The sequence below is a fragment of the Zingiber officinale genome, chromosome 3A, assembly GCF_018446385.1.
Source record: "Zingiber officinale cultivar Zhangliang chromosome 3A, Zo_v1.1, whole genome shotgun sequence".
In the NCBI taxonomy this organism is placed as follows: domain Eukaryota; kingdom Viridiplantae; phylum Streptophyta; class Magnoliopsida; order Zingiberales; family Zingiberaceae; genus Zingiber; species Zingiber officinale.
The window spans coordinates 25,334,438-25,357,761 of NC_055990.1; the positions used below are offsets into that span (position 1 = coordinate 25,334,438).

At 39.0% G+C, this 23,324-nt stretch overlaps 2 protein-coding genes across 3 annotated transcripts; one reads left to right on the forward strand and one right to left on the reverse strand.

The window, feature by feature from the left end:
• Positions 1 to 1,040: 1,040 nt before the first annotated feature.
• LOC122051493 (potassium channel KAT1-like) lies at positions 1,041 to 5,283 on the forward strand. Of its 2 annotated transcripts, none has more exons than XM_042612659.1 (12): positions 1,041 to 1,195; positions 1,292 to 1,515; positions 1,584 to 1,799; positions 1,871 to 2,026; positions 2,103 to 2,160; positions 2,249 to 2,566; positions 2,677 to 2,916; positions 3,015 to 3,098; positions 3,215 to 3,247; positions 4,429 to 4,614; positions 4,683 to 4,893; positions 5,009 to 5,283. In XM_042612659.1, the coding sequence occupies exons 2-12, from the start codon at positions 1,340 to 1,342 to the stop codon at positions 5,116 to 5,118; spliced, it is 1,788 nt and encodes a 595-aa protein (XP_042468593.1). In that variant the 5' UTR covers positions 1,041 to 1,195; positions 1,292 to 1,339; the 3' UTR covers positions 5,119 to 5,283. The 2 variants fall into 2 exon arrangements, with proteins under 2 accessions (XP_042468593.1, XP_042468592.1); XM_042612658.1 differs by having other exon boundaries at positions 1,042 to 1,195; positions 3,015 to 3,113.
• A 1,234-nt stretch (positions 5,284 to 6,517) lies between these two features.
• On the reverse strand, positions 6,518 to 7,229 carry LOC122053619 (dof zinc finger protein 5-like). The gene has a single exon (XM_042615634.1). The coding sequence runs from the start codon at positions 7,210 to 7,212 to the stop codon at positions 6,652 to 6,654; it is 561 nt and encodes a 186-aa protein (XP_042471568.1). The 5' UTR covers positions 7,213 to 7,229; the 3' UTR covers positions 6,518 to 6,651.
• Positions 7,230 to 23,324: the final 16,095 nt, after the last annotated feature.

The following is a 23,324-nucleotide window of genomic DNA, read 5'->3' on the forward strand; positions in this document are numbered from 1 at the left end:
TCCTACGCTGAATCTGTCACTAACGACGTACTTTGTGTTACGCTGCCAAATTATTTGATTAGTTTCTAAACACAATTCTCAGTTGATAGATCGACAGAAATCTTGTTCTGCACTGCTTCACCTGACAAAGAGGTGTGCCATTCAAGCAAGACCATCCTCGAACTGGTCTGCTCGAAAACGGAATTGCACTGTGCAATGTGCGAGTACTGAATATGAGCCCAACAACACTGTGCTTGCTGCTGCAAATGAGCATAGTTTACAAGCAATAATGATTCTGTTTGACCAAAAACATCCACACGGAACTATCGTATATCTATATCTATCTATCTATCTATTTATTTATCTATCTATCTATCTATAATTGCAAAGTGAGTCGGAATAGGCAAGGAATCAATATTTTTGGATTCGGAACAGGTTGACAGATCCAAGCTTATCTAATCCGATCGGCACCGAGAAACTGGCACGAAGCAATTCTCGCCAAGAAACTGCATCTGATTCCACTACAAACATAATCTGTACACCAAGTTAATTGTAGGACGCGTGCACACTACTGGCACCAGAACATGATTTCTTGTGTGCTAAATCTTCTCACGTTGGTATATTCACTCGCAAGCTACTGCACGAACATACAATGTTAGACCACACAGCACTCGAGACTCAGCAATCAAGCACCTTCCTTGTCATCAAAGGTGGAGAACATGGTAGTTAGCCAACTGAAAGCAAGGGCAAAGAATCACGTTGTAGAGATGTTGAAATTGCAGAAGAGCTAGTCAGTTCGATCGAGAGGACCACAATATTATAATTATACTAGTGATGGAGGTCAGAAGTTGAAGAATCAAACAGACAAATGCGGATGGAGTTGTAGACACTCATAACAAGCCCCCCCCTCTATAATTTTCTGGGACCTTTCCTCAATCAATCAAAATTATGGAACCCACCATGAGCTTTGCCACCCAAATTATTATACGACTCCCTAAAGACCACCTCACATGGTTTTTATTGAGCTACAATGCCCTCACAGTACATCAACTTGCAAGACAGCGATCATCAGCAATTGTACCTACACAAGTTACTAAATTTGCACCACGTCACAAACTTGAATGATCAAGGCACGACAGATGTGATAATGCACTAGTTCTAATACGAGATTTTGATGCAGCATCGATCGATCGCTCGATCGATCCGTCTTAAAGTGGTAAACAGTAATTTCACATGCTAATGGAGCATCAAACTCGAAACTGCTCTTGTGCCTTTTCTTCTTCCTGTGAACTCGTTGAGTTTTTTTATAAAGGCCTCTCTTTTCGTTACCTGCCTGCCTGCCTGCCATTGCTAAGCGACCATGCCATCGTCTTCCATGAGCTGCTTCCGCCGCTTGTGCGCCGACGGCTTCACATTGCTGAGCGGAAACCAAAAGTGCATCCTATACGATGACCTTCTGCCGTCGCTCGGAGCGTCGATAAGCGACTCGATCAAGCTGAGGAAGCGCATGATTTCGCCATACGATCCGCGTTACAGGTACGCATGCACCTAGCGTCCTTAATTATTCCTTGTCCGAGCTAGTCAAATTCACGAACACTTTACAGGCTGTGGGAGCTGTTCTTGATATTCCTGGTTCTCTACTCGGCCTGGATCTGCCCCTTTGAGTTCGCATTCCTCCGGTACTTGCCGAGAACAATCTGCGTCGTGGATAGCATCGTCGACAGCTTTTTCGCCATCGACATCATGCTCACCTTCTTTGTCGCCTTTGTCGATCGCAAATCCTACCTTCTTGTCGACGACCCGAAGAGAATAGCATCCAGGTACGTACAATCAATTAGCTTAGCTACTAGCTCCGATAGTGCGCGAAGCTTCAAGGACTTGGATTTTGCAGGTATTTGTCGACGTGGTTCGTCTTCGACGTGTGCTCCACATTTCCTTTTCAAATCATCAGTTTCTCCTTCAATAGGAATGGCAACAGTCTCAGCTTCAAGCTTCTGAGCATGCTCAGACTGTGGCGACTGCACCGCGTCAGCTCTCTGTTTGCGAGGTCTCTACTGTATATGTTAATTCTTCTCCAACAGTTTAGAATAGGATCATATTCGTTTGCTTAATTTAATCCTCAGGCTGGAGAAGGATCTTCGGTTCAATTACTTCTGGACGCGGTGCACAAAGCTATTCTCTGTAATCTTCGATTTCATGTGAATGAATGAAGGCTTTAATATATATATATATATAGTTAGAACAGTCGGTCACTAACCATCTGCTCCAGGTGACTATCTTCGCAGTGCACTTTTCAGGATGCTTCAGCTACATGATCGCCGACCGGTACCCTCAGCCAACGGCGACGTGGATCGGCGCGGCCATTCCAAGCTTCAAGCAAGATACAGTGTGGTTCAGATACGTGACGTCGATCTACTTCTCCATCACAACACTCTCGACCACTGGCTACGGCGACTTCCACGCTCAAAACCCGAGAGAAATGCTCTTCGCTATTTGCTACATGTTCTTCAACCTCGGCCTGACGGCGTACCTCATCGGAAACATGACCAATCTCGTGGTCAATTGGACCAGTCGCACCAAGAACTTCGTAAGAGCTCTGCTCTGCTCTGCTCTGTTCTGTTCTTAACATCCATATATATTAGAATTCAACTACTAACTACTACTACTACTAATTGCTTAGTTTGGCTGAATTCACAGAGAAACACAATCCAAGATGCTTCCGAATTCGCAACGAGAAACAAGTTGCCCAAGCACATAAAGCAGCAAATGCTATCTCACATATGCCTCAGATTCAAAACCGAGGAGCTGAAACAACAAGGAGCACTCAATTGCCTCCCAAAAGCCATTCGATCGAGCATAGCTGAGTACCTGTTCTTGCCCCTCGTTCAAAGAGCATACCTTTTCCAAGGCGTCTCCTTCAATCTCATCTTTCAGCTGGTAATCGTCGAGCCCTGAAACGAACCTAAACGACTTCCATATATATATACATATATATATATATAGATGATCGATGCATGCTAATAATATATAAATAGGTCACGGAAATGCAAGCTGAGTACGTGCCCCCAAAGGAAGATGTGATTCTGGAGAACGAAGCCTCGACTGATCTTTATATAATCGTATCTGGCGAAGTGGTTAATATATATATATTTTTTTGTTAACTGCAGATTTGAGTTTGTTGTCATACGACACGACATATAGTTGGAGCTCACCTTTTGTTGAATTTTGGCTGCAGGAACTGCGAACGTGCGTGGATGGGAACGAAAAAGTGAGTGAGTATAGCCCCCACTTAGTATGTAGAATTGCCATCCAGATCGGAGGATTGTGCAATCAAGAAGTACCCAATTGTTTCTCGATCATTTGGAATCATTTTATTGCTATGGGATCAGAGTAGAATCAGTGAAATCGGTAAAATTAGAATAGAATCGATACAACGATTCTACTTATTTTTTTTTTTATTGAATTTGTCTTGTTGGCTATTAAACTAGTCATCTTGTGGCCCTATATCTTACCGATCCGATTCCAATCCTAATCCCGAATCGATCTTGCATAGGATCACGATCTCAAATTGTGTCCAGTTATTATACAAAGGCTAGTAGACATCTGTGATTTATCTCCTCCGTGTTAACTCTGGGACGGGTTGGCGAGGAAGGGGAGAGGGCGTAGTCCTCACCATAGTTTGTAGAATTACGATCTAGATCATAGGATTGTATGATCCAGAATTAGCAAATTGCTCCTTGATCATTTGGAATCGTTTTTTACTATGGGATCAAAGTAGAATCGGTGAGATCGGTAAAATTAGAGTAGGATCGATATAATCCTGTGTTACAACGATTCTACTCATTTTTTTTTTATTGAAATTATCTTGTTGGCTTTTAAACTGGTCATCTTGTGGCCTTATATTCTACCGATCCGATTCTAATCTGGGTCCCAAATCAATAGGATATCAAATTGTGGCCGATCACTATTCCTAAAGCTAGTAGACACCTGTGATTTACCTCCTCCATGTTGATTCTGAGATGAGTTGACAAAGAAGGGGGGGAGGGCGTAGTCCCCACCATAGTTTGTAGAATTACGATTCAGATTATAGGATTGTACGATTCGGAATTACCAAATTGCTCCTCGATCATTTGGAAACATTTTTTGCTATGAGATCATAGTAGAATCGGTGAGATCAGTAAAATCAGAGTAGGATCGGTACAATCCTGTGTTACAACGATTCTACTCATTTTGGTTTTTTATTAAAATTATCTTGTAGGCCTTTAACCTGGTCATCTTGTGGCCCTATATCCTACCTATCCGATTCCAATCCAGGTCCCGAATCGATTTTGGATAAGATCACGACCTCAAATTGTGTATCATATTAGAGTTGATGGCGCTCCACAGTAAAGTTCTTATATTAAGCATAATAATGGAGAAGGGGATTGATCGATCTTAGAATTCTGTCAGGCCCTTGCGAAGGTAGCTGCTGAGGAAATGTTCGGAGAGACAGGAGTTCTATGCCACATGCCTCAGCCGTTCACCGTAAGAACCACTCAACTCACACAAATTCTCAGACTGAACAAGGCCAAACTCTTGAACGCCATGCGAGAAAGCAAACCGGACGCAAACGTCATCATCAGCAATCTCTTTCAGGTGAATACATTATAACAATTTGACTATCTATCTATTAGATCGTCTTTCATAACGTTTGCATGTTACAGAAGTTGAGGCTACAAGAAAAACTACACCCAAGAATACAGCTGAATGATCGAGAAATCATTAAACAATGGTTCGATAGAGGCGAGGAAGAAGAACTTGTTTGCAAAAGGGTGACAATCCACATGGGCTTTCAGAAGGCAAATCTAGAAAGGCATCTGATGGCAAAGATGATACAGTTGCCGACGACTTTGGAGGAACTCCTCAGAATTGGTGGTAAACATTCCTTCCTTCCTTCCTTCCTTCCTTTCACTTGCAACATCGATCCAATCAATTGTATATCGAATCAAAAATAAATCAAAAAAGACTGATACAACAATCTTAATTGCAGGGGAGAAGTTTGTAGGGCATCATCCTACAAAAGTGGTGAATGGAGAGAATGCAGAAATCGATGATATTCGTGTGGTGCGTGATGGTGACCATTTATATCTTCAAGCGTGACCGATCTAAATTCTGCTCTTCCGTCCAACTAAACAGACATTTGTGGTTGTTTGATCCAAAGGATTGTCAATTCAACTGCAAGTACACTAAGGGATTTGTTTTGCCCTAAAAGATTCAAGTGTTCCAAGTAAATGTATGTATCAATTACAAGATCTAACTATCTATCTTTAAGGTAATATTAAAAATCAAAATTGATACAACAACAAATCAAATGCTGACCCGAGTCCATAGAAAATATCATTGTATTTCTTACTTGTTGCCTGAGTTTCTATGAGCACAGAATGATCTTCTATAAGAATGGACAGTAATCCGTAATCCTTTTCAATGGGGAAGATAGGAGGAAGATGAAGAAACTCAATTGAATCAAACATTCAAGATATCCAAATAATACCTTGATCCATCCTATAGGGATTATCCACATAAAAGTCCATTCATCATTAATACCTCATTAATATTAATGAATTGAGTTAACGGATTTGAATCCATATCTAATATATTAAACCTACCTTCCTGCATAAAACATTAGATCACTTAATTAGAGTTTAGTTCTCTTAATGATAATTAATTATGTTAATCAAATGTAAACCCATATTATAGAGATTTAAGCCCACTAATATGGGCTTAATCCTTTTAGATAGAATATAAATCAATGTAAAACAAACTACTTAATTCTATTTACAAATACTAACTTTTTAAAACCACTTTCAGTGGTATTAATGAAGTATATCAATATATTTGTATAGTAATTTTAAATGCTAATCAATTCAACTTATCTAACTTTTAAAAAATAACTAATAAAAATTTCCAAATTATAATAAAATGATTATTATAATTAAAATAATTTTCTTTCAATTTGTATGGAACCGTGGAGACCCATCACCCATACCTAGAAAATGACCTTCATATGGATATGGATATGGACATGGACAACAAAAGCAAGCGACACATTGAATGATTCTTTTTTAGATGGATCTCCTTTTCCTCACCATTAAATTGAATTCCTTGTTCCCCCATTACATCCTACATCCATATTTAAATCCATAAACAAAGTTTTCATGTTTCAATTGTATTTGTCGTCGTCATCATTATTATCATCGTCATCAAACATTCAACGATCTAAATCTAAGTAAATTCAATGAACTTTTTCCATTGTTATTGTTAAATTAATTTGTAATTTTTTTAGATATCAAGGGCTAATAATAGTTATGAAATGGCAATGCACCTTCTCAAGCATCTTTCTAGTTGGCAATGGAAAGGAATCCTCCAACTAAGCTTGACTTAAAGTGCCACTAAATGCATCCCAAATGAGATAAACTTTAAAATTAATTCAATTTTATTATTGTCTGATTGGTTTCGAGAGTAAATAATTTGTTTTTAGTTGATGAAAAAGAGATCTTAATTACTGAACTAGGAAAGCAATTTAATTCCCCACTAAAACATAAATTTGGATGGGCAACAGGAGGAGGAGGAGAATTGTACGATCTGGGCCACGAACACAGACACGACTAGATACCAGATCCCTAAAAGTACAAGTCAACGGAGCGCGCCGCCGCCGATCCCGCGATCGAGCCTCGGCGGCGCACCGGGCCGCAGCATCCAACTCTGGGCGGCGGATCCGACGCACCCGGGGGCGGAGGCGGCTGCGGCGGCGGAGGGGCGGTGGACGGGGCGGCCCCTGCGGCGGCCGGCCCCGACGGGGACGTTGCGGAGGGCGCCGCCGGCGGTCCAGTAGCGGTGGCAGGCCTTGCAGAAGTGCCGCGGCTGGTTCACGTTGTAGTTGTTGAAGTAGCAGAACTTGGTCTCCCGGCTCTTGCACCGCGGACACGGCAGCGCCTCCCCCCTGGCCGCCGCCGCCCCGGTCGCTGGATGCGCCCCCTCCTCTTCCTCCTCCGCTTCCTCCTCCTCCTCCTCCTCCTCCTCCTCCTCCGCCTCCTCCTCCTCCAGCTGCTGCTTGACTTCTCTGTCCCTCTTCCCGATCACCGTGCCGAAAAGCTTGAAACTTGGCGGTGGCTGTGGCGGCGCTGCCTCCTCCTCCGCCATGGCGATGGGGTGGGATTTGGGGATGGCAATGGAAATGGGAGAGGGATTGTTCATATAAATAAAGTAAAAAAGGGGGGGAGGCAACAAAAAGGCTCCATTCTTTATATACAGCTAGAGAGATATTTGATAGGGTACCTAAAAAAAGTATCCTAAAACATAATTAAAATGCAGAAAAGTACAAAAGCTTTTCCACAGATGAAAAATGAGTAAAAGTTACTTTTTGATGTTTGCTCTTTTTTAACCTTTTCAAATTAGTTAAATTTATTAGATACACTCCATAAATGCTCTACCTCCGACAAGCGACCAAATTACGCATTTAAAATTTAGAAATTTATAAAAAGCTTATTTATTTTTTATTATTTTATAATTCAAATGTGTAAAGTTCGCCTAATTAATCCTTGAAATGGAAGATTCGAACTTTGTTCTCTTATCTGCTGTGCTAAGTGCTATAAATAAATAAATAAAAAAGAACCATTATTTTAATTATCATGAAAAGCATTTTTCTTATTAAAAAATATATCAAAAGCCCACTCATCTTATTCGTTTCTATTTTTAAAAATACAAAATTACTATAATATAGTCAAATTTACTCTAACTAATTTTTTGGTCAAAACTTAAACACTCTTCAAATATCAATTAAAACTATTTCAGATTGATAAAAAAATATTTAAAATTATTTTAGCCAAAATTAGAATAATTTTGATAAAAACATAACAACTGACCAAAAATATTTAAATACTAAAGTTGCTAATTAAAGTTGCTTTAACATGGAATAATTTTAGCAAAGGTGCTCTAATAATAGTGATATATGAGGGTATTTTAGCAATAAAAAAAAAAAGAATAGATGCCTTTTCATTTTTTTTAACATAGAATATCTTTTGATGATAAAAAAATAAAACAGCATTTTTTGATTTTTCCTAAATATAATTGATACTAAAATTTGATAATATTAATAATATATTACAATTTAAATATAGTAAATTGTGATTGCATTATAGTTCATCCTAAGGGAAGCATTTGTAGAGGCATACTTTTCATTATCATTTCTAAGAATAAATATACATTTTTTAATAATACCTCAATTAGTGTTAAGGTAAATTTAATAAAATAAACTATTTTTTATAAAAAATAGCACAAATGACAAAACTTATTTAAGACATAATTTATAATTTTATCAACATACTATTAATAAATAAGACACACAAATGATATAATACAACTTAATAATGCTACCATAATATTTATATTATTTTTTAAATGTTTCTCTAACTACTACTATAATTGCATTGCACATTAATGCCCTCTACATTAGCACCCCGTTATAATTTAGGATGGTCTATATATATATATATATATAGACCATCCTAAATTATACAATTTATTCTCATAATTTTTTTAAAAAAACAATTTTTAGATGGGGTAAATTATTTTTAAAAATTTAAATAAAAGTAGTTAATTACAAGATTCTATAACAATATTTTATAAAATAATAATATTATTATTATTTAAATAACACTCCTCTTATTTTTCATCCGAAAATGTCATTAGGATGATATTTTGGCTAGGAAAATAAAAGATTATTGGCTTAGCTTGAAATTAACTATTCAAGAAGGCATCTTCCTACTAATCCTTTTCCTTGCATTTGGAAAAATATGATTCTTTTTTTATATATAATCCAGGTATATAGGTATATATCCAGACTTCACCTTTATAATTCTTGAAGATGGGCGACTCTTCCTAAGTTGCTCATCAGGTACATCCGGACACATAATAGTATATGTCGACAATCGATCTCCTAGTGGCACCATTCTTATAAGGTCATCTACCGCCGAATCAATCGAGTACTCCGTCTAGAAGGCAAACTCCTAAGTTTTTTCCGCACGTGAGTATTTCGACTGAGGTTGTTAAGCATAATTTTTCTATCAAATTTGACGTCAAAGCTTGCTCCCGTAGAAGATAGAACTGTAACCTCTTGGTTGATACCATTTCGCCCTTACTGTCATGATGTTTAGGGATTTTTTTTCCTTTCTTAATTGCCACTGGAATTTGGAAACATCTTACAATAAGGAGGGCTTGAGTCTCATATTGTTGGTGCAATATCTCTAAGATCGTGTTGATTAAGTTGACTAAATTTAAGTTGGCTCAAGCTTGAGTCTTGATATGTGAGTTTCGATATTTGACAATATATGTAGATTGCAGGTACAATCGTTCGATTGGGGAGATTATTGGTACAATTCCCCTTTGGTCAAGGTTTGATCAGTTTGATGTGAAAAAGAGTCAAATGGGTTAAGGATAATCGGTTACTTGATTGAGAAAGTCCTAACTAGAGGTTAGACAAAGGCAAGTCCAACAGGAAGGTTGGCAGAAAGGAAAATCCAAGTGGGTCGGTGTTGACTGGATACTTGGCGGTGAAAGTCCCGGTGAGTAAAGTCGGGCAGGTGAGAGTCCTGGTGAATGAAGTCAGGTGAAAATCCTAGTGAGTGAAGTTAGGTGAAAATCTTGGTGAGTGAAGGCATGTGAAAATCCTAGTGAATGAAGCTACGTGAAAGTCCTGGTGAGTGAAACTAGACAGGTGAAAGTTCTGGTGAGTGAAACCGAGCTGTGGGAAAATCTTGGTGAGTGAAGCCAGGTAAAAATCCTAGTAAGTGAAGTTAGGTGAAAGTTCTGGTGAGTGAAGCTGAGCAGTTGAAAGTCTTGGTGAGTGAAGCCAGACAGTTGAAAATCCAAGTGAGTGAAGCTAAGCAGATGGAAAATCCTAGTGAGTGAAGATAGGCAGATGGAAAGACCTGGTGAGTGAAATCAGGTACGTGGAAATCCAGATGGGTCAAGGTTGATCAGACACTTGGTGTTGGGAAGTCTAAGTAGGTGAAAGGAGTGACCGGATACTTGGCACAAGGAAATCTAGATGAGTCAAGGGTCACTAGACATCTGGTAGAAGGAATTCCAAATGGGTTATGGAGGATCAGACACTTGGCACGAGACGGTAAGTCCAAGGTCGAGGTTGATCGGACACTTGGCACGAGAAGAAAAGTCCAAGTGGGTCAAAAGATTGACTGGACACTTGTGAAGAAGTCCCAACAAGTAAAGATTAACCGGATGCTAGGCATGAGGAGTTCCAACAGGTCACGGTTGACTGGATGTTGGATTTGGGAACCCTTGAGCTTGTGTTAAGTAAGTCAAGGGTGATCAATCGATCAACCGATCGATTGAACTGAAGCCCAATCGATCAGTCGTTCGATTGGGAGAGTGTTGCGATAAATAGCAGCCCAATCGATTGGGCGATCGATTGGAAGCCTGAATTGCTAGCACAGAAGCCTCCCCAATCAATCAATCAATCGATTCGGCATCGCCAATCGATCAGCCGATCGATTGGGCACTGCCAATCGACTGACCAATCGATTGGGGCTGGATTTCTCGCGCAGACGCGAGAAAGCTGAATCGATCGGTCGTTCGATTTAGGCTTTTCCAACAAGAGTACAGAAGTGCTCTGAATCGATTGGCTGATCGATTAAAGCCTCCCCAATCGATTGAGATATATCCGTTGTCTAGATAGCGAGCGATGGGCGGCTGCGATTGTGTTGATGTGACGCGACAATCAATTGGGAGTAAGCCCAATCAATTGGGAGCCCTAGAAGCGTTGAGTATAAAGCCATAGCGAGCTTTCTTCTCCGTAGAGTTCTTTTGTTCGAGCCTTCTTCAAGTACACGATCTTCTCCGACACATTCCGTTAGTTCTTGGAAGCTTTTGGGAACAAATGTTCTTGTATTTCCAAGGTTCAAGAGGTGATCTACATCAACAAGATCAAAAAAGAAGAGGTTTTTACTTTATATTCTTGTATTTTTTTTTTGTGTGTGAATTGTATCTTATTGTGTGACTGTTGTACGAGGTTTCTCCACTCTGGTAGTTACTGAGAATGAGTATTTTTCATAGTAGAGAGTGTATCATATGTGAATTCATGGATTAGTCACATCTTTTTAGGTGGATACCAAGTAAATCTTTGTGTTAGCGTCGTAAGTTTGTTTCGAGTTCTATTCGCTACATATCATCATCACGAAGCAAGCCAAGGAAGCGCGGCGAGCTATTCACCCCCCTTCTGTAACTACAAATCGACTCTAACATATACCATTTCACCCTTACTATCATGTTGTTTGGGGATTTTTTTTTCCTTTCTTGTCAATGGAATTTGGAAACATCTTACAATCAGGAGGGGGGAAAAATCCACAAAAGAAACATGCTATAAATTATAAAAGCATGCAAAAGGCCATGAAGCCGGCTCACTTTTTAATCATTAGTCTTACTTTAAACTTTGACAAACTAGGGTTCATCCACTCCATCCCACATCATCTAATTTAATACTTAAATATATTTATTTTGAAACTAATTAATCAATTCATTATATCTTAAAAAAAATCAAGTATTGACTTAGTCATCCAGTTAGACATAAACAAAGACAAACTACTATTGGGGAGGAAGAGGAGTGACAATTTCTCATCTTTGTAAGTCCATTTTGATCTTTTTATTGTCTTCGTCTAGATTTTCGATGGGTTTCTTCCTTACCAAAAAAGGAGAGGCTAACGGATTCCACTTCTTTCTTGCTTGCCTTCCTTGGTGAGGTAAATAAAGGTGAAACACCGCGCGATTTGTTCAACTCTCTCTTCCTCACTCTCCCAAAAGGGTAGATGATAAATAGTTCTTCAATTCCTTGTCGCTCGCTACACATGCCATGCCATGTCATGCCATATATGCTTCCTTTGCCACCTCACAGAGAAGGTAGGTAAAGTGTGTAAATTAAAGATCATCCAAATCCACATAGAAAATCAACAAAAGGAGAAGCATAAAAGATCTCACTTTACAAAGCAAGTGATCATGCATCCTCATCTCAAGGGAGATGCATCTGAAGTAAAAGTACTATACCAATGATATATATAATTCTTTAATATTACTTTTGAAGGGATATGATATGATTAATAAATAATAATTTTAATATTCTTGGACTTTGTTAAGGGAGACCACAAGACAAGGGAGAGCCTTCTTTGCCTTTAATTTAAAGAAAGAATTCATAAGAGATGGAGAGGTACATCTGGTGGAGTCCCCATTTAACTTGTATATTGCACTTGAGATTCCCTTGCAAATCATGTATATTAAAATAAATGTACTAGCATCTTGGGAAAGATAAGGATGTCTATTCAGTTCAAATTGATATTTTAGCAATCAAAACAAACTCAAAAAATATATAAAAATATTAGGGTAACAATAATAAGATGTTCCTTTTTTATTTTAATCATCAAAAACCCTTCAAAATGATATTTTTTATTTATTATCAAACCATGACCCATTTTACTTTAGTCTGTTTTATTTTTTAAAAAATACTCATATTTGGTAGAAGTAGCTATGTTTTATAACTACTATAATAATAAGATACATTAATTCTATTAACACTAATAATACTATATTATAATCACTAAAAAAATCCTAATTTGTGATGAATTTTAGTGATAAAATTAATTTGTCATAAATTAGTAACAAAATTAGCAATGACAAACTCTTTGGTCGACAACGAAATTGGCAGCAAAAATACTTTCATCATAAAATTTGTACTATAACTTGTACTTTTTTCAATTTTAGTCCTGTTATGAGTTAATTTACGTTCTTAGTCCTGTAACTTGTAATATTTTTCAATTTCAATCATTTTTCCTCTAAAATTGAAATTTTTCAACGAAAAATGTCCAATTGTTGGTTGGAATATAAAAAGCACATGGATCATAAAAAATCAAAATCCCCAAATTCAATTTACAACTCAGCATTTTTGGTTGGAAATTTTTAATTTTGGAGGAAAAAAGACTAAAATTGAAAAATATTACAAGTTACAGGACTAAGAACGTAAATTAACTCATAACAGGACTAAAATTGAAAAAGGTGCAAGTTATAGGACTGAAAACATAATTTTTTCTAAAATTTGTGACAAAAAAATTTGTTGCAAATTTCATCACTAATGTAAAAAATGAATTTGTCAATCAATTTGTGATGAAGTCAGATTTTGTCACTAAATCTATGACGAATTTATAATTCATCGCTAAATTTAAATTAAATTATGGATCGGAATATTAGATTCAACAACGAATTGAGGATTCATCACTAATTTAGCGACGAATCCAATTATTGACGAATCCTCGATTTGTCACTAGCAATGAATAGTATTATTTGTCGCTGTATCAAAAGCGAATAGTGTTATTTGTTTAATCATGGATTCTTCGCTAAATTTGTGACGAAGTCATATTTCTTCGCTAAATCTATGATGAATTTATAATTCATCACTAAATTTAAATTAAATTGTGGATTGGAATATTAGATTCAGCAACCAATTGAGGATTCATCGCTAATTTAACGACGAATCCAATTAGTGACGAATCCTCAATTCGTCGTTGAATCAGTGACGAATAGTGCTATTCGTCCCTAATTCAACGATAAATCATGAATTCATTGCTAAAATTAGGGATTTAAATCCCTCCCTCCTAACCCTAATTTTTCAATTCACAATGGCACCCTAGATCCCTCCTATGCTCGCACCGCACCGCACCACACCGCATACTCTCCTCCGTCAGTGCTCTCCTCCATCGACCAGGGTCGGCTTAAGCCTATTTGAGACCCTAGGTGGGGAAAAAAATAGACATTTGACCTTGTTTTTTTTAAAAAAAATTTCAACCTTTTCATTCAAACTTGGACTAACAACGGAGACGAAGATAGAGAGAACAATCCTTAAAAAAAAAAAATTGATAAAATAAGAATAATAAAATAGGACAAGAATAGATAAAATATGCTTCCGTCCTCAACTCATCATCATTCACAAACCACAAAAAGTAAATAAATTAAAAAAACATGTACAAAATAACAAAACTTAATACAATTTTTTAAAAATGAAGATCGCAACGAGACTAAACCAAGTTACCAACCACTATCATTTATCATGAACTAAATGAGCCTTTTTAGACACTTAACAAAAAAGAAAATAAATCATATTTTTTATCACCTAGACTAGAATAGTTGCAAATGATATACTAGAGATAAAGGAAAAATCAAAAAAATTATGATTGTAAATACATATAAATAAAAGTTAAACTTAATATCTATTAAGAAAGTGAAATGATAAAAGTATTTAACTGATTATTATTCAAAAATAATAAAATTCTTTATTTCGATCAGACACAATATGAATGAATCTATCATCATTTAAACTTAATCAAGCAAAGAGGATAGTAACACCAACAAATTCAGCGCAACAGTATTAGATGCGATTTCTTTTCCTCAATCTTAATGAGTGAGAGAAGGATAGTGAACAAGAGTTGGAAAAGAGGAACTAAAATAAATTAGTATTTTATTTTACATTATATAAATAAAAAAAATTTAATATATATTTTTATCATAAAACATTACCAACAAAAGACAAATATAATGAGAAAAAATTAGTATAGAGAGATAAGAAAGAATAACAGGTTAGATCTTATAAAATAATATATACAAAATTAAAAATAAGTTTAAAAATATTAAAAAGAGAGTCCTTTATTGTGGCAAAAGGTGAATACGCTCGCCCCCAGCGCCCCCGCCAACCCGTCCCAAGGCCAACACGGAGGAGATAAATCACGGACGGCTACTAGCCTTTGGAATACTGACTAGCACATAAGGGATGTATTTACCTCGACTTTGCTTAGATTCGAACTCCATATCTCATTGTGACAACACCTCATACGCTAGTCACTTGACCCATCCGAGGAGATAAAAAAAAAAAAAAAAAAAAAAAAAAAAAAAAAAAAGGTCTTTTATGACTATCAATTGGAGATGAGATATTTGCAAAATTGGAAGGTTTGACAGGAAAATGAGATAATACAACTTTTTAATCACGTGTAGTCATCATCCTATTCTTTTCCATTCTATTAAAGTAATATATTTAATATATTAAAAATAATCAGTATTTGAGGTTCTAGGCTTACTAAAGCCGGCCCTGCCGCCGATGTTCTGCTCCGCCGATTTTCTCCCACTAGCAAAGCACGCCGAACAAGACCAGTAGGCTTACTAAAGCCGGCTTAATAATCCTCTCCTCCCCTGCACGGCCGGCTAGCCACGAGCACAGCAGGCCTCACGGTCGGCCGCGAGCGCATAAATCACATAGGAGAACGTACGTGAACACAGACTTCCCTAAATCATATCGATCTACAAATCAACTAACTAACGTAACTAACTAACCACGATCACAATCCATGAAACAGTCTACAGGAAGCACTGCCCGGCGGCTCTTTGCGACGAAGTGTGGCGATTGGAGAGGATCGAAAAATCCACATTGTTCAAGAATTTATGAAGTTACTCACCGTCGACCCTCGCTCACTCCGCAAGGTACGGCTCCCTGCACTACCTCATTGCCGGTACCAAAAACTACGATGACTAATTCATGGAGGGTTCCATGGATCAGATACTGGGAGTTGGGATGTCAGACAAGGTGTGGGAGGCAACAATTGCAAATGCCAAGACCTGCCGCAACTAAGCATCAAAGGGTGAGAATTACTAACGATTCTTCTTCTCCTCCTAAACACGACAGCTCTGAAGATCACTGAAGCTCGAATATCTATCTGGAGGCCTACGTGCATTATCTGGTCAAAGAGGCATACCACAGCTGGGACGGCTTGGAAGAAAGCCATGCACTATTCGACCACCGAATTCTGCTACAAAGTTAGTGTATCCATCCAATTTGTTCAACCGGGAGAAATTTAGTGTATCCAATTTGAAGATCACTGTAGCTCGGAAAAGTATTTTTAATAATAAAATATATTAAGATGGAATACAATATTATTTTAATAATAAATAAAAAAATAAGCTCCTGACTATTTCGATAATTATAAAAAAGAACTCCTTTAATTTTTATCCAAAAAGCTGAGCTGAAATGAGCAAGTACAATGGGCGCAACAATTATGACTACTAATCAGCTTCAAATTCACGTCATCGCTGCATTTCTCACCTAAACTTGTTCAACAGATTGTTGGTGCTTTGGGGTTGAAGGGCGGGCCAAGTAGCTTATGCATCATGCCATCATCCAACCCAAAAGCTTCCAAGTGGTAAGAAGTATCCATCAGCCAGGAGCTTCAAGTCGACCATCCTTTATATAGCATGCAGTACCAAACTGCATAGCTCTGTCACTTCTATCAATCACTCTGTCTGTGGTGGTGAATTGAATGATAAAGTGTCACTTCAATGCCAATAAATATAAACAGCGTTGGCCGATTTGTCAAAAAATGGCCCTATTTCTGACGTGGAGGTGGGGAAAGAAAGATTACTGCATGCCAAACCGAATTTTTAATAAATAAATCTACTGGTGCTTCCATTTAATTAAAATTAAGCATTCCGGTGATTAATGCATGCGACAAAGGGCCTGGATTGCATTAATTAACGATCGAAGAATGGGAAAGAAATGGTGATTGATTGATTGATTTTGTTACCTTGTTTCGGTGATCTCCGGTGAGAGTTGAGTAGAGGCCCGAATGGAGAAGGAGAAGTCGCTCCGGGTTGGGATGATCGATCAGATTACGTGCGAGATTTCGGTAATGCGCATGGTGCGCCACTGCGCAGAAAGATCTACTTCCGCCAGAGTCCCCGAGTCTATCACGGATGACAATTAAGATAATTATTCAGGAGATTCATAGCAGCAAATATTCCTCTTCTTTTTTTAACCACCAGCAATCGCCAACAATTATTCTTTAGTTTCAGCTACGAATTGCAGCAGTAACTCTCCTACTATCTCCTCACGTTTGTCCCTTAGCCGGCAGCAGCAAACTACATCCGGCCTTCCTCCAGGCTCCAGCCAACAGCAGGTCCGACATCTTCCTCCTGTCCTCAATTCCAACACCAGAAAAGCACCAGGTTTCTACAACAGCAACCACAACTTAATTGCTGCCCTCCTCCAGCAATAATAAGTCTAGCATCTCCCCAACAGATTTCTTCCTTTTCAACTGCTGTCAGCACTCAACAACAGCAACAACTGCTTCCATCTTCATTATCAAGTAGTAGGAGGAGTCAAGAAACTCAACAACAAAAACTACAACACATGGACAACATGTATGGAATCCTACCTACAAGGTCAGGATCTTTGGGAGGTTGTTAGTGGTAGTGAAATCATGCATGCAACCAGCAGAAGATGCTAATGACATATTGCAAAAATGGAGGATCAAAGCAGGTAAAGCAATGTTTGCTTTAAAAATCACAATTGAAGAAGAAATGTTGGAGCACATCCGAGATGCCAAAACACCAAAGGAAGTATGGGACACCTTTGCTACACTCTTTTCAAAGAAGAATGATGCAAGATTGCAACTCCTGGAGAATGAGCTACTAGCAATAGGGCAACGTGACAAAATAATTGCCCAATACTTTCACAAGATAAAGTCGATATGTCGCGAAATTTCAGAATTAGATCCAGCAGCTCCTATTGGGGAAACCAGGATAAAGAGAATAATTATCCATGGTTTGAAACCAGAATATTGAGGATTTGTTGCTGCTATACAAGGATGGCCAACACAACCATCACTTCTTGAGTTTGAAAATTTATTTGCAGACCAAGAAGCTATGGCTAAGCAAATGAGAGAAGTCTCGCTAAAGGGTGAGGAGGAAGCGCTCTACACCAATAAAAGTAAGGGCAGCTTCAAACGACATGTTGGTGATGGATCTAAAAAGCATGGTGACAAAGTAAAGAATTATCAAGGCAATGAAGGTCATCATCCAAGAAGAGCCCCACAGAATCATGACAATAATAGAAAGTTTATTGGCAAGTGTTACAACTGTGGGAAGGTGGGCCACATGACAAAAGATTGTTGGGCTAAGAAAAAGTTTGTTCAGAGTAATACTGCTACCTCCAATCCTAAGGAGAATAGCGAAGATGACTGGGATGTTGAACCCTTGTTCGCTGCAGAGGAAAATGAAGTAGCTTTTATAATAATGTCAGACAAGATTAACTATAAAAATGATTGGATCGTAAATTCAGGCTACTCAAATCACATGACCGGTGATAAAGAAAAGCTACAAAACTTGTCTAAATATAAGGGAGCTCGTATGGTGGTGACAGCCAACAACTCAAGGTTACTAATAGCTCACATTGGTAAGACAATAATTACGCCCCGATATAATTCTAACAAGGTGTCACTTCAAGATGTCTATCATGTCCCAGGAATGAAGAAAAATTTATTATTTGTGTCTCAACTAACATCATCAGGTTATTATGTTCTATTTGGTCCTGAAGATGTAAAGGTATACCAAAATCTCAAAATATCAGAAACACCGATAATGAAGGGGCAACGACTAGAGTCGGTCTACGTGATGTCAACAGAGTCTACATATATAGACAAGACAAGGAAAAGTGAAACATCAAACATATGACATATGCGATTAGGTCATGTTAACTATTCCAAGTTAAACATGATGATGAAGAAGTCAATGCTTAAGGGGCTTCCTCAACTAGACATACGAACAGACACGGTATGTGCGGGATGTTAATATGGTAAAGCACACCAATTACCATATCAAGAGTCAAAGTTTAAAGCAAAGGAACCATTAGAGTTAGTCCACTCTAATGTATTCGGACCTGTTAAGCAACCATCAATCGGTGGTATGCGATACATGGTGACATTCATTGATGACTTCTCAAGGTATGTCTGGATCTTATTTATGAAAAAAAAATCTGATACATTTTCCAAGTTTAAAGAGTTCAAACAGTCAGTCGAAGGAGAATTGGGAACAAAGATCTGTTGTCTACGCACAGACAACGGGGGAGAATATAGCTCAAGAGAGTTCTCCCAATACTTAAGAGAAAGCCGAATATACCATCAGTGCACATGTGCCAACACACCACAGCAGAATGGTGTACCAGAAAGAAAGAACCGACATTTTGCAGAAGTTTGTCGGAGTATGTTGTACGACAAGAATGTACTTGGACGGTTTTGGGCTGAAGCAATGAGGACTGCAGCTTTTGTTGTTGGTGCAATATCCCTTAGGTCAAGGTTGACCTGGGTAACCAAGCTGAGTCTTGGTTTGGGTTTAGATGTTTGACAATAAGATATTGATTGAAGAAGAGTCAAGTAGGTCAAGGTTGACTGGATACTTGACTGGGAAGTCCTAACTGGGATGTTGGGCAAAATGAAAGACCTAGTGAGTGAAGCTAGGCAGTATGAAAGTCCTGGTGAGTGAAGCCAGGCAGAAGAAAAGTCCTGGTGAGTGAAGCCAGGCAGAAGGAAGTCCTAGTGAATGAAGCTAGGCAGATGGAAATCCTGGTGAGTGAAGCCAGGTGAAAGTCCTAGTGAGTGAAGCTAGGCAGATGGAAATCCTGGTGAGTGAAGCCAGGTGAAAGTCCTAGTGAGTGAAGCTAGGCAGATGGAAAACCCTAGTGAGTGAAGCTAGGTGAAAGCCCTGGTGAGTGAAGCCAGGCAAGGGAAAATCCAGATGGATCAAGGATGATCGGACATCTGGTGCTGGGAAGTCCAAGTAGGTCAAAGGATTGACTGGATACTTGGCATGAAAGAAAAGTCCAAGTAGGTCAAAGGGATTGACCGGATACTTGGCACAGAGAAAAGTCCAAGTGGGTCAAAGGGATTGACCGGACACTTGGTAAGGGAGTCCTAGCAGGTCAAGGGAGTGACTAGATGCTAGGCATGACATACCAACAGGTCAAGGTTGACCGGATGTTGGTTTGGGAGGTTTGGGACTTGGTTTTGGACAAAAATCAAGTGCTGGATCGATCAGTGGATCGATCCAGACCTGTCCCAGCGAACAGAGAGCTTCTGGATCGATCCGTGGATCGATCCGTGGACGCGGCTGCTTCGCGCGATAAGCGCTGGATCGATCCGTGGATCGATCCAGGCGCGTTTCCAGAGCACAGAGGCGCTCTGGATCGATCCGTGGATCGATCCAAAGCCTCCCCGATCGATTGGGAACATTCGAATCGATCGGGATCCGACCGTTGGCGTCGTTTATAGCTGCAGGCGTTCGATGGCTGCGGCATCGCTTCACTGATTCACTCCAGAGCTCTCGCCAACTCCTCCACAGCGCTCACAAAGCTCAGATCGCCAGTTCTTGAAGGATCTTGGAAGCTCTCCAAGTCAAGAGGCGGATCAAAGCCAAGAAGAGAAGCTAGGGTTAGGGTTTTGTACTCATTGTAAGCTTGTAAGCTTGTATTTCTTGTATCCTTTCCCTCTCTTCTTGTATTGAGTCTTGTAGGGCTTCTCCGCCCTTGGTAGTTACCATAAAGGAGAGTTTTATTTAGTGGAGGGTGTGTGTGTTGGTGTGGATCCTTGGATTAGTCACCTCTTGTGAGGTGGATACCAAGTAAAACCAACCGTGTTAGCGTTGTGTGTTTGTTTCTGTATTTTCCGCTGCACATCTTTGAAGGAACAAGCAACGCCGAGCACCGAGCGAACGCGACGAGCTATTCACCCCCTCTAGCTACTTTTGGTCCTAACAAGTGGTATCAGAGCGAGGCCGCTCTTCACCGGAATCATCGCCGGAAGGGTCAAGCATAACAAGAAAAGCTAGAGAGTGAAGAAGTTGGAGCAAATTCTTCAAGTTCAAGACTTTATCAAGCTCAACTTCAAGATGCAATTCCAAGATGGACTTGGATTTGACACAAGGGTGGCTCCACCATACACATCGGCAAGCTTCGATTCTTGGAGATCAAGAATTGAAAACTTTCTTATGATGGAGATAGAGCAATGGTTTGCTCTAATGGAAGGCTTCAAAGCTCCAACGAACTCCAAGGGCAAGCTTCTAAAGAAAAGCAGATGGAGCTCAGAGCAAATTCAAAGGGGCGAGGCAAATGACAAAGTGACCAAGCTTCTGGTCAACTTATTGCCTAGCCACATCTTGGCTCGAGTTGGAGAATTCGAAGATGCCAAGGAGCTTTGGAGCAAATTGGCCAAGCTTCATGAAGAGATCCCCTCCACTGTACAAGATCATGAAGAATCCAAAGAGGGTGACTCTTTGGAGCAAGACCAAAAGGAGGATTCCGAGGTTGATAGATGCTCAACATCCGAAGAGGAAATCCAAGATGCTTCATCCTCAAGGGAATGCAACGAAGGGAACAAGGAGGGAGCATACTCCTTGTTTCATATTCAAGATGATGAAGCCTCCACCTCTAGGATTGAGGGGGAGCAATCCTTGGTGACACCGGATCAAGAAGAAGGAGAAGCTTCTACATCCGGGTCAAGTGAAGAAGAAGAAGATGGTGCCACCTCTGAAATTCAAGAAATATCAAATGGAGGAGCAAGTGCCATCCCTATACAAGAAGGTATAAATATTTCAATTAATAATAAAAATCATATAATATGTTTTGAGTGTAGGAAACATGGGCACTATAAGAGCAAGTGTCCCAACTTGGCCAAGAAGAAGGGCCAAGTGGCACAAAAGGGCAAGGAGAAGCCCAAGGAGACCACCCCCGGGACAAAGAAGAGCAAGGAGCACATTGTGTGCTTCTTGTGTCAACAAAAAGGGCATTACCGAAGTCAATGCCCCAAGGGGAAGAAGATGGTCAAGGCTCAAGGAGGCACTAGTCAAGGGGGAGCCTCCAAGGTAAAAAGGAAGGTAACTTTCGTTGAGCCTATTCCCTTGCAAAATGGTAAAAAGCATGCTAGGTCAAATTTTTATCATTTTAATGCGATTTACCATAAGAATAGGAAGCATGAGGGCCTTAAGGAAAAACATGTGGCCCTACATGCCAAAACTACCCAACCTAAGATTAGGAAGGTAGATAGACACTTGGGCAATAACTCTAAAGATTTTAGATACAAGCCCAAAAACAAATATGCTCATGAATCAAATGAAAAATCTAAAACTAAGGACTTAGTGATAGAAAATCAAGTCTTGAGGTCAAGACTTGATAAAATGGAAAAGACCCTAAAAAGGATGGAAAATATCCTATTAGGGCAAAATGAGCATAGCCTAGGTCTAGGAGCACAAAGGTCATCTAATGGCCATAGAGGTTTGGGATACAAACCAAAGGCTAAGAAGGATGTGCCCTCTTACCATAGAGTTCCATATAGTTATGGAACAAACCCTAGGTCTAGTGGTCAAGCCAAAAATACTAGGGAAGTCATCCCTAAGAGTATTTTTGCAATAAATGTGACTAAGACTTCTAAGAAGTCTAAGAAAGTCACAAACAAGGTCACAAGGGAGGTTATCCCTAGAGTTGACCTAGAAAATGTGACCAAGGCTTCTAAGAAGCCCAACAAGGTCACTAGGAAGGTATCTAGGGAAGTTATCCCTAGTGAGTACCTAGAGCATCCAAGGAGCACCAATAGGTGTTGGGTTCCTAGGAGCATCTTCTCTACCCCATAGATGGGTTAGAGAGTGTCAACTCCGATTAGAAGGGTAGTTAACCCAACTTTGAGGAAATTGACACTCAAGGAGCATTTTCAGGATTTTTGTTAACCTTTGAAAATGAAATGGAATTATTACTTACTCTTTGAAAGAGTAAAATGTGCCTAATGGTGGAAGAATTGATTTTAATCTTAAATGGCACATATTGGGAAATTCATAAGAACTATCAAGTTGGGATTTTGGTATGTTCTTAGGCAATTTAAGGCAATCCGAGCCTTAATTTAAAAGTGCTACTCTTGTGAAAAAATGGAATATGCCAACATTTGAGGAATATGCTTAATTTTAATTGGCATAAATTAATCAAGGGAATAAGAAATGCAAACTTAGGCTTTGGCATTTTCTTGAAGCACTTTAGGGCAATCTAGGTTTAAGTTGTAAGTTTAGCTAAGACTTTAAGGATACTTAGATAGTTAATCTAGGTATATTTTATTTATGCTAAACCTTGCCATGATTGTTTGCCCATCATATGCCATGACATCATGTCTATTTTTACATTCATGTTTTATTATGAAAAATCCAAAAATACCATGTCATGACATTCATACATCATGTAGTAATAGGATATTTTCTTTTGAAAATTATTTTCTGTTGATGTATGCCATAACATAATCATGCATTAAGTTTAATTCCTTGTAATTAAGGACAAATGGCATTTAACGGCACTTATTGACAAGTGACATCCTAGGTGGATGTCTAACATTTCTAAAATGCCTAGATAAATATGCATGATCCCTAGATTAGGGCAAAAACCAAAATCTACATCTCACAAA